Source organism: Lepisosteus oculatus, chromosome 11 (genome assembly GCF_040954835.1).
Source record: "Lepisosteus oculatus isolate fLepOcu1 chromosome 11, fLepOcu1.hap2, whole genome shotgun sequence".
Classification (NCBI taxonomy): Eukaryota; Metazoa; Chordata; class Actinopteri; order Semionotiformes; family Lepisosteidae; genus Lepisosteus; species Lepisosteus oculatus.
The window spans coordinates 32,667,435-32,679,846 of NC_090706.1; the positions used below are offsets into that span (position 1 = coordinate 32,667,435).

Genomic DNA, 12,412 nt, shown 5'->3' on the forward strand with positions numbered 1-12,412 from the left:
GAAATAATTCTTTTGTGAGATATCAGATATCTGTCAATATCTGCACCACAAATGCTCAAGAAGATTCATGAAGACGAGGGACTTTGCCCGATATTTCCTGCCCAGTGAGGAGTGCTATGATTATAACTTTATAAAATTTATTGTACAAATGTTTTGAAAAACTATAGTTTTGTGGTAACTGATTTTAAACGTAAACTGTTATTTAATACTACTTTTATTACACAAAAATGTTTTTCATCCGTTTATTTTGTACACTGTAGCCCATCCTCATCGGAAATGATGTAAATACTGTGTGTTTCGGAAAAACAATGATAATTGTTCCCCCTTTTGGAAAGAACTCCTGTCCAGAGGGTGGCAGTAAGGTTAATGGTTAAAACGCAGGAAACCCCAATGAACTCTAGGCAATACAGAAACATGGGTATAGTTTTACGTCTACATAATTTACGACAGCCGTATTCTGTTATGAGCAAAATGGCGTCCGGTAGCGGGGTAGGTTTTGAGTGTTCTTTCTTTTTATTTAAAAAACTGCAAGTTTCAATAGTTCTTCAACAAAGAATATTTCCGTTTTTAAAATGTCTACTTCCATTTATCGCGTAAGCGGTTTAATTTGATTATAGCCGCCTTACTGATAAAGTAGTTTAGCTACCAGACCTGATGGTTTAACTAATAATACCCCAGACTGGTGAGAATGTTTTGTTGGTTGAGTATTTTGTAACTTGCCTGAATTATGTACAAATTGTAAGATCATTTCCTGGGGGGTTTATTGAGATGGAGATGGTGTTCTTCGAGATCGTGCTATGTGATATCTAAATGTATTTTTTTTCCAAATACTTTCATACATATATGTGGACAACCATATACATTTTCTATACATCAGACATCTAGAGCAGAGTGACAGTTTGAAGTCCATGTGCATTTTTAAATGACACCTGAAAAGCTATTGCCTGGCTGAAGTCGATTCGGTGTTTTAAGTTTCTGTTCAAGTCGTTATTCTCCTAGGAAAAAAAGTAAAAAGTAAAACAATTTGCTCAAATGACTGTATAGCATTTTTTTATTAACTAGTTTTAACTTCGATATCGCATATATGTCGCTGGACTTATGGTACCTTCTAAAGTTATCGTGTATTTAGTATTGATGCAAAACTCTTTTATTACTAGACAAAAAATGACTTCCGAAGGAAATGGGATAAAGATGAGTATGAAAAGCTGGCTCAGAAGCGCCTCACGGAGGAAAGGGAGAAAAAAGATGGTAAGATAGCCTCTGGCATCCCCTTAGTTTTAACTTTAAACACATTAAAAGTTTTTTTTTGTGTTTGCGTCTTACAGAATCTTATAAGGTGCTAATCATTTTGACTCCTGATGATGTGATAGGAATAAGTACTTTGCGCTAATATAAATACTGTTAAAATAACAGAAGCATGGTGTAGTTTTGAGTCAGATTCCTCCTGGTCATTGTGGTCAATGAGAATTTGTTCTCATTTCACCATTCCATAAAATGCACGAATAATGATTGTGTCATGTAACGGCCCTTTGACTGTAAACTCACAGGTTAGTTACCACACACACTGAAAATTGGATGACTAAATGTGTTTGATAACTTGAGCATGTGGGTACAAATACTATGTTTAGCCTTATTATAGAGGTCCCAAATAACATATAGAAAACCTTCACAATGTGTATTAAAAAGTACTGTTGTAGAAACATAAAATCATTTTTTTAGAGCTGCTACACTAAATCTCACTCAGGTGTAAATAATAAAACCTACATATTTGGGCTTCAGTATGTAGTGGAGGTATGAATAAAAATGTTCTGGCGCCATTAACTGCATTTGTTACATTACAGGCTCATTTAGTGAAGTTTGGTTCATGTCTGGTTGTTTTATTTTTGCATCAGGAAAACCTTCTCCGCCTGTTAAACGGGAGCTTTTACGACACAGGGACTACAAAGTGGACCTGGAGTCTAAGCTCGGGAAAACCATTGTCATCACTAAAACCACCCCGCAGGCGGAGATGGGTGGGTAAGTACTTTCAGGCTCGTCGTCCCACCTGATTGCTCATTCAGAGACAAAATCTTGTTCTAGGTTTTGGTCTTTACTGTTTGTTTGAGATTTCTAAGTCCTGAAACTTATTGGACAAGTGTGTGGTATGGTGATATTCAAATTGTACATACACAGAACAGAAAAAACAATTAATAGTTCACTACTTTCCACTTTTCCACAGGTTTATGTACACCTGATAAATTCTCTTGCATTCAGTTCTTTTAATAGAATACTCTGTAGAGATGGCAAGTTGAAAAAAAGCGAGCTTAGTACTGTCATTGTTAAATGGATTAATCTGTTATACCACAATATAGGAATGCATTAGCTTGAAACTGAAACCAAAGATTAAGAAATGTTATGAGCTGAAAAAGGTATTTTTGGTTATTTTTTCAATGAAATCTTAATTTAACCCCCTTTGTTTGTTTTTCTTTGGGTTTCCAGATACTATTGTAATGTCTGTGATTGTGTAGTGAAGGATTCAATCAATTTTTTGGACCATATCAATGGCAAGAAACGTAAGTACAGACTTTGAGGAACATACTGCTATTTAGCATGAAGGTTTATCTCAGAAATTCTTGCTTTTGCTGTATTAATCTAGATGGTTCTGGTTCTATAGATGTCCAAGACATTTTGCAACACTAAAATAATTTTAAGAATCTCACGTTTGCTTCCTGTACTCATCTTTCATTTTTAATTAAATGTAGTAGAATAATTTACAGAACTTTACAGTGTCTTTACAGAGCAGTATAATTCTGCAGTGCCAATCCTCTCCTCACAATATTATGCTTGAGCATGGATTTCATGTCTTATTTTGCCGCTCTGAGGGAAATTCATTTTTATGAAGGTGTCGGAAATCTTGTCGCTGGCTCTGCTTTCAGATCAGAGAAATCTTGGTATGTCAATGCGGGTGGAACGGTCATCCCTTGATCAGGTGAAGAAACGTTTTGAGATGAACAAGAAGAAGCTGGAGGAGAAACAGAAAGAGTATGACTTTGAAGAGCGCATGAAGGAACTCAGAGAAGAGGTAATTTGCCAAGGGCTTCCAATCACAGTACAGTTTGTTTGCCTTATGCAGTGCAAGTCTAGGATCTACCCTTGATCCCGGAGAGCTGCAGCACCTACTGTTTCAAATGGTAACCAAGCCCCTGGTACCATAATTGAACAAACTGTTGCTCTACACTGGTTAAATTTAACTTATTCAGCCACTAATTCTTGGGTGGCTTCAAAGTGTGAAATATTCAGTGCCCTACAGAACTGTGGTCAGTAACCAGTGTTTTCAGTATTTTTTTTTTTAGTCTTAATTCTAATCTGGTCTGCTTACTTTGGCCTTCAGGGTCTTTCCCTAACAGTTTGGCTTTAGAAAAACTCAAATGGCTTTTGGTGTATTAGTAACTTCACAACAATTTGAAAAAGAATAGAATGATTGGTGGTGGTGGAGGGGAGTCCCCATTACCTGTAAAGCGCTTTGAGTGCAGTGTCCAGAAAAGCGCTATATAAGTGTAAGCAATCATCATCATCATCAAAATGTAGCTTTTCTTATCAGCATGCAAGCTTAACCTCTAGTTGTTCCTTAGCAGCCCACATGCTGACATCCCCCTCCCACTTGAACAGCTATTACATTAAAGGGACAGCTTTCAGATTTCTAGTTTGTGTTAAGAAAAAGCTGGAAATAGAGGTTTCTTTAGACCTGGGATCCTAAATCTTGGTTCTGTACGGCCAGTGTGTCTGCTGTTGAGTCTAGCTGGGCTATTAATGACCTGAAATCTTAGGTTTAAGCTAGCGTTATGTGTTGTTTCCTAAGCAAAGCAGCAGTGCATGCATGCAAATTTCTGATGTTTTTTTATAAGCTTTTGCACATTTGCACTCACTCACTCGCCCCGTTCTTCATCATACAAGGTTTTGGTCACAGTAATAGAAGGCAAGAAACGCAACAAAATTCTTCTGACTGTGATACTCCTCTGGGAAAGGCACAGTGTCGCCCCTGGAATTAGGCAGTTTGGATATTAACATCTCTCTAGTGAAGGAACATAACCCTCCTGGACACACTGACAAAGGCATCATATGTGCTTATATACATCAGGGAAAGGTAATATTGCACAAGAAGTGACAAATGTGGTCTCACTTTTTTAAAGTTTATGGGCAGTATGTACTCATGAGCAGTGCAGTAGTTTCTGTTGTTGCATCTAGGGATCTGTTGCTAGGCTCACATCTCATCTCACCTTGCACTTAGCAGGTGTTTGCTGTGCTGGCAAGAGTAATTCTGTCAAATGGAAACTTTGATCCTAGCCCAGTAAAATGGGGAATTAAACAGTGTTTTCCCCATGTAAGGCAATATATTTCAGCTTATCTATACATAGCTTGAAAAAGGTAACATGTTATATGTGGGTTAGAGCAAACCAAGTTCTTCTGCTGATCCAGAATTTCTAGTAGTGTCAGTTAGATATACCTCATTGTAAGCAGCATGTGCACTTCAATGGTTTTAAAATATTAAAAGAAAATATAGAAATATTACTTATGTAACAATAGCACAGTTTAAGTTATTATTATTTACACTCTTGGCATGTCAGTTGTTAATGTTTTTACCTGTTGTGCTGAATTGTTTCAAGACCGGAAAACATCCATGAGTAATCCACAGTGTTTGTCCTGCTGTTTTGCCAGGAGGAAAAAGCAAAGGCATACAAGAAAGAAAAGCAGAAGGAGAAGAAACGCAAGGCGGAGGAAGAGCTGACCTTTGAGGAAGACGATGAAATGGCAGCAGTGATGGGATTCTCAGGGTTTGGCTCCTCAAAGAAGGGGCATTGAACCACACCCATTACAGCTTTATCACCGATCCACACCTAGTCCTGTTGACTCCTTTATCTAACACAAGGTTGGCAAACCCTTTCACAATTCAGTGGAGGGACATGGCAGAACCTCTCCATCTCCTTGAAACAGCCTCGGACCATTGTTCTTTTACAATCGGGCTAAGCACAGGAGTTTCTAAGTGACATTTAAGTTCAACCCAAGTTGTAAGAAAAAAAAGGACTTCAGAGATGCCCACATTCCACATCCAACTAGTAGCAGAGTTTCATTCTAAAATGGCTTGAAGTGTATTATTTTAATGTCTTTCTTAATAATGCAGGTTGAATGAGAACTCTTGTACCAGCGCATGAAAGTCGATTTGCTCCCAGGTTGTTTGTTCTTTTTATTGGTGCATTTTTAGTTTAAAAATAAAAAAAAAAGTCAGATCCTTTCTCTTGCTTTGGTGATTCCCATGTACATAAACAGATTGCTCACGGGGGCTCTTTGTGGAACATAAAATGATTAAAACAATAAAGTACTCAAGTTTACTCCTTGACAGTTGCATGCTCTAGAAACATGTGGAGTGCATTGCCAGTTCTTTGGTAGTAATGCTATGTGACTGAGTAGCTGTCAGTCCATGCTAGGTAGTCTTTCTGCTGTCCAGCATGATGAGCTTTTGATCTACAGATTCATGGGTATAATCCATGTCTGTCAACCTGACTCTAGGTTGCTGAAGATTTCCTGAATTTCCAGTGGATTTGATTATAGTAATATAACAACATTTATATTCATAAAAAAGTGACAGTTGCTTTGAGAGGTTTAAATGGCTAGAGCAAATTTAAAAAGATACTTTTGATGTATTAAAATTCAGTAAATATTGAACTTTCTAAAATATGAAAAAGTTGTAAAACAAAATGACCTTGCATTTTCCATATGCTCTGCAATCCCGATTTTGGCAAATCTGAAGCCTTTGTGATTAATATGTAGCTTTTATATAAATCAATGATTGGTTTTGGAAACTTGGTTAACCTACATGTATCTTCACTTAATTGGTCAGTTTAAGTTACTCAGATTTTTGTTGGAGTTAACACTTTTTAGACCATCTAACTGTACAGAACCTAGAGTACAGGCAATATGTTTTCTGGTGCATCACTTTCCTCAGCAGTGGTATTAAATAAAGAACATTAATGATTTCCAATGGTCTTCTCACCTTCAAGTACTTGTAACTTCTATCCGCAGCTTTACTGAGGTTGAATTTATTTGTCCAGTCATTCCCAGAAAACAGCTTGTTTCCAGTAAAAGCAGCGGCAAACTGGAGCCTATCCTGGAAGCATAGTGCATAAGGTGGGGATATAGGCTTGGATGTCCATTGCTAGGCATTCAGAGAACTTAGAGACACTCGACTAGATAACATTCTTGAAAGAAAAGAGAGAAGTTAATCACCCAGTGAATGTTAACACAAGCCTGGGGAGAGCCAACAGACTCCATACAGAAGCTTCTCCAGCCTACAATTAAACCAGAAACCCAAAAGCTCTGAGGCAGCGGTGCTAATCCCTGTGCTGTTGTACTGTTCTGTGTTCATTTATATTTCAACATAAATAGTGGTGGATTGGGAAAGGATAACATCTGCATTAAATACTGGCAATTCTTAACAAGTCTGGATTGATGTTTAATACTCTGTCCCATTCGGAGCCACGTGCTTTCTCTTGTGTGAGACTTTAGAAAACGTACATTGTTTATTTCTATTCGTTTTTACATGCGTTTCTCAACTAGACTTTCTCGTCTTAATGTCATTGTCCCATAACAGCATTTCGTCCATCACGAAAGTTTTAGATGGAAATAAAACAACTTAGGCTTTTTTAAGAACACGGTTATATTATTAATGTAATTTTACCTGCTTATTGGTTTTCTTTTTATTTGCCGTATTTTTCTGAACAGAACTCGGTACAACGTACTATTTAGAAAGATGGCTACTGTATATAGTTTGTTATATACTCCCACTAAGACTTAATTATAATGTTTTCTGACGAAGGAATCTTACACTGATTAAATTCAACATATCTCTGTTATTACTGGTGTTGTTTTGAGTAATAATACCACAAAAATACTGTTGTTATTTTACAGATGTAAAATAGTTTAGACTGCACACAGCGCACGTGTGTATCGTAACCAGTACTGGTTTGTGTAGTGCTTTAGTTCAGTTCAGTTTGTCACAAGTGCAACGATATGCTTATTTGCATATATGATCGAATACAACGATTACGAACCATGGGAGCTGTCCGTCGTTTTCGTTCTTTTATACAAAATGTTAACCATCTGTGACATACACCTGTGGTTGTAATGTATGTAAAATCACCGTGATTGTCAGATCTATAGTTTTTATTTTCTAAGGCACGTTTTCCTTTGCTTTCCCCACCGTGACACGCTGTTGCCAAACGCTTAACTGCGGGATACCATCGCGACTAATTCTTCACAGCATGTCATGATAGAGACCCCATGTATATCACATGTATATCATGGCAGTGTAAATCACGACTGGCGTCTTGCCACCCTGGCACCGCTGTCGCAACAAGGGTCTCATAGCAGGACATGATATACCCTGATAGTACCTGTCACCATATGTTGCAACAAGGGGTCAGTATATCCTGTAAGGGTATGTACTGTCGCAATATATGGACCCCATGTCGTAACGTGGGGGTGTGGCATTTTGTCAGGGGTATGTCATATCGCGATATGCGGGGCTTCATGTCGTGATATGGGCGCGGCAGTTTTTGTGATATCGCGATACATGGACTCCATGTCGCGACATGGGAGGTGGGCGTTTTGGCTGGACATGTCATATCGCGATATAGGACCATTCATGTCGCGACATGGGGTGGAGCATTTTTGCTGGGGTATGTCATATCGCGATATGAGGGCTTCATGTCGCGACATGGGCGTGGCAGGTTTTTTGTCATATCGCGATATGGGGATGGGCGTTTTGTCGGGGGGGGGGGGAGCGTGGTACGCCATATCGCGATATTGCGATATATGGACTTAATGTCGCAACAGTCGCACCATGACGGTGATGCGCCAGTCGCAATGGGTATCGCAATGTGATCATATGTGCGCACTTCTATGGTGACATGCTATCGGAGTCGTGAACGCGCTGTGGATGCCATGACATTTTGTTGTCTGCTTTTCCATTTTGACCTCAGTGCGACTTCTCTTATAGTGATTATTAATTGGAAACCAATGGATGTGTTACTGTATATCCAGGGTGCTCATACAGCACACACGGTTAACCAGGGCTACAGTATTTGGACCAAGAAGAACCTCCATCACCTGTGTATCTACATGTTCTCGGTGCTTCCAGGTGGCGCTTTACCCAATCAGAGTGTCGATTCTTACTCTTCACCCGATCGCGGCCCGCTGTTTGGGGGTTTAGCCAATCACGGGTCTGAGAGATATTCAAGCTAACAACACCAGGTGGATCGGGTTTTTTAGCGTCAATGAGAATATTTTTAAAATGCTTTACTTATTCGCAAAATAATTACATCGGCTTATTTTTTAACGTCTTTATTGATTCACAATGTCCCGTACTCTTCGAAATAAATACATTTTTATTTGCAATATAACTCTCCGCTGCTTTCTGTAATTAATACGTGGTATTTTAGCAATTGTAATCGTATATTTAAGGTAGGTGAAATACTTTCTGCTTTGTACTTTAAAAATGAATAGAAATGTAAAGTCTATGATCATTATATTATTATGCTCGGGCTTTTAATTTTTTTATTGTTAAATTATATCGATCTTGAAACTAATACCTAAAAATGTGAATATGGGCTCTCGTGTTGTACCAGGGTACACAAGCAATACGTTTTCGAGAACATGGTGAAACATTTAAAGAAAGCACCTATCCCAAATAACTAACATAGTAACTCCTCCCTGAATGTAAGGCAGTTTATTCGTGTAAAGGCTGCAAACTCTGGGGTCAACTGATCAAAAGATCACAACTGAAAGATCTAGCGGGTTGTGACTTTGCTGTTTTGTACGTCACAGAGTGACATCACAGCCAGGAAAAGAAGACGCTATATTAAAATATATTGAAACATCCACCCCACCCAATCAGACAGACTCGGAAAACAAATTGCCCCCATTGTTTTCATCACAATCAGGAGCTCAAGCACCGAGTTGTTGGTACCTGTAAACTTCCTTGTAGATAGACACGTGATTACCCTAAAAAACAAGGTGCTATATCTCGTAAAGGAGAGCAGCACAAACGCTACCGACAGCAACATAAACCGACACAAACGCAGCAGTACCAATTGCGGTGAGTTTCATCGTTTGTGGTGTCTGTAGGGGGGGGCAACTTCACGGAGCTCAAGGTAAACCCTGCATGGGATTTTAAATACAATATTTCGGACGGATTTTGAAATCTTGCGTTTTGCTTTGTGTTCATTGTGTTTTGCAATAAAATATTAACTTCAGAGTAACTCGTTAAACTACTGAACATTCTAAAAGCAGGCATACTAAATACTTAGAACTGTTACAAGCAACAAGTGAAAATGAGCTCTTGTAGCCGTTCTTGAGCTAAAGACAAAGTCCTTATATGAGAGACCTTTGCAAACTAGCTATCCTTTGAAAGAGAATTAGCCGACTCTCTAGACAGTGACGAGATTATCGCCATATTCAATTCCAAGCCCCGATGCCTGCGTCTGGTCTAGAAGACCAAAACCTCACAACGGAGGTAGGCACTGGTTGTTTTTGTGTGTGTGTCCGCCGTGGCACAGTAGCGTTTGGCGGCCTAGGTAATTGTTGCTTAACCTGTGTGTGTGTGAGAGAGAGAGACAGTAGGTATATATATAAGGTTCCACTAATTCTGCTGTTTGATTATACCGCTCGAGGATTGCATTGTAAATTGGAGTGGTCCCCCCGTGCTGGCAGGATGATCAGTTAGAGCCCGGGCTATCCACTTTTGCACAGGCCCACCCAAAGATCAATACCTGGCTACGCCCCTGGTTTCGGGGTAGATCACTAGGTAGAAGCAACACTTTTACACGAATTTCATTTTTACTTGTACATCGATGCTGTGAATTGATTTTTGTGAACTGGGATTTAAAGGGGATATCTGCGCAGTCTAGAGCACCTACTACATTACGGAATGCTGCAAGCAATGTTTCTTTCATAGTACAGTACATGTGAGAATCTTACCTGCCTTTTCATGAAACCCTGTTTGATTGTATTCACTAATGCATGTTGAAGTATTTCAGGTGGATTTAAAAAACGAGATGGCTACTGCAGGTAGCTGCGTCAGCATGTGTAGGCTGCAAAGGAACAAGTAATGGGTTTATTCCATGCTGAAAAAAGGAAACACAACGTTTCGGCCGTGGAGCCTTCTTCAGGTGTCATATATAAACCTATTACTTGTTCACTAATGTATGGCCGGAAAACAACATCTAGCGTAAATAAAGTCTAAAGTCTAAATTCCATTTAACTCGTTATTCCATTTAACGTTTTTTTTTAAATCTTGTTTAACGCTACTTTCATTGTAGAAACGTGATTGTAAAGCAAGTTTTACATCCACGCATAAGCTGTGATGATTTGAACACGGCGCCTCTGTAGGCAGGAGGGGCGGGGGGAGGGCTTTGTGACGTATCGGAAACGTGTGCCTTTGTCAGCTGTTTCACTGCTGCGATCTCTGCACTGGGTTAGCTCAATGGTTACTTCAAACTTTGCAAGTTTCTCATTCCGCGGCCGCAAGGTTGCGGGGTTCGGACCATGGGCGCTGTCTACTGTTTTTGTTTTTGTTTTTTCTCCTTTTTTTTCTTTTAAACTAAAGAAACATAAATCTCCATCTAGCGCTCCGTATCGGTTTGTAGTGATTTAGTTTACAGTTCAAGGTTAACAGTTTAAGGTAGAAACTCCGTGCCTGTTGTCTTCAAATGATTTCCACGCATTTTGAAAAGAATTGCTTGAAGAGCCTAGCAATAAAACGTAGCGGCATAAAACAAGATAAAAACGAGTCACGAGACTCAGGCTATGTGACGTCGATGTAATAAAAACTTATTTTCCGCCGATTACAATCGCGCCGGCTTAGCTCAGCGGTTACTTCTTGAACAAACCTTTCCCCTACCCGGGGTTTCGAACCACGGGCGCTGTCCGGCGTTTTTTTCACTTTTATCAAAAATAAAATGAGGTCGATATGAGTATTTTCTGCTTAGATTTTAATGTAAATGGAACCTTTAATTGTGAAGGGACGCGGATCGTGAATATTATTCTGTGTTTCGGGGTAGTTGGGTGTGGGTGAGGCACAAAGGGTACATCACATAACCCCATACAGTGCTTCCAAATCGTTATGGTTTTATTACACAGTGTTCACTTCTGTTTGTGGTTATTTAAAGACGCGTTTAAGTTGACTCAACTTTTTTATTTTACGAATGAATATATTTAAAGAATCATATTAGCCTGATGAACCGGTAGGTGTCGCTCATTAACCATGGAAAAACAAGAATCAGGAGATCTCCTATTGGATTCCCATACTCTGCTGCACTCCCCATCTTGGTTACATATGGAAGTGTCCTCCTATTCTACTTCAACATTACCTGGTATGTTCCTCCCTTCGTCTCTCAATTTCCCAAATTTAGCAGTCATCCCCTGGTTAAGTGCTCTCTTAGGATTTGGGTTCAGTTTAGGAAACACTTTGGAATACAGTCTTTCAATGTTTGTGCTCCTCTGCATGTAAACCATTTGTTTGCTTCTTCTGTTATAGACCAGGCATTATAATAATAATAATAACAACAACTGCTTACACGTATATATGGACACTCCACTCAAAGCACTTTACAGGTAATGGGGATCCTCTCCACCACCACCACCAATGTGCGCCCCACCTGGATGATGTGACGGCAGCCACAGTGCGCCAGAACACTCACCACACGTCAGCTTTCAGTGGGAAGGAGGGCAGAGTAAACTTTCCCAAACATTGATCCTGAATGTGTGATAAGTGGAAGCAGGCCCCTGCTACTCCTTTCCACATGTACTGGTGTTGTTCCACACTGAAATCATTTTGCAAGTCTATATTTGAAACTCTTAAACAATTTTAGATGTGCTGAGCTCCCTCCTCTGATAGTTAACTTTGGTGTACCTCATAATGACGTTTTATCTAATATTCAGTTAGGCATGCTGGCCTTTACTAGCAATACATTTGATTTTGCTCCATTGAACACAACCTGTTGCACCCACCTTAACTCACTGAATAAGGGATGTGATGTACTTTCTCCAGCCTTGTTTTCCCTTTGTTGGCTCAATTGCAAAAATATATTCTGCCTGGCAGCCCTATTTAAACTTCTTTTAGAGCTTGCAGCTCAACCAGACCTCTGCAAGACCCTGAAGACTGTGGCTTCACTCTTCTCAGCCAGTAGCTATCTCGTTCTGCACCTCACAACTGGAATTCCACTGAAGCTCAGCGGGTGTGAGCCTGGTCAGTACCTGGATGGCAGACCTCCTGTGGAAAAACTCAGGTTGCTGCTGAAAGAGGTGTTAGTGGGGCCAGCAGGGGGTTCTCACCCTGTGGTCCATGTGGGTCCTAATGCCCTAGTATAGTGATGGTGAT

General features: G+C 39.7%; 1 protein-coding gene across 1 annotated transcript; it reads left to right on the plus strand.

The window, feature by feature from the left end:
* The first annotated feature begins 385 nt into the window (after positions 1-385).
* On the plus strand, positions 386-6,016 carry zmat2 (zinc finger, matrin-type 2). Its single transcript, XM_006631892.3, has 6 exons — positions 386-489; positions 1,158-1,248; positions 1,893-2,016; positions 2,479-2,552; positions 2,916-3,061; positions 4,696-6,016. Exons 1-6 carry the CDS (start codon positions 391-393, stop codon positions 4,837-4,839), a joined length of 678 nt encoding a protein of 225 aa, XP_006631955.2. The 5' UTR covers positions 386-390; the 3' UTR covers positions 4,840-6,016.
* The last annotated feature ends 6,396 nt before the right edge of the window (positions 6,017-12,412 follow it).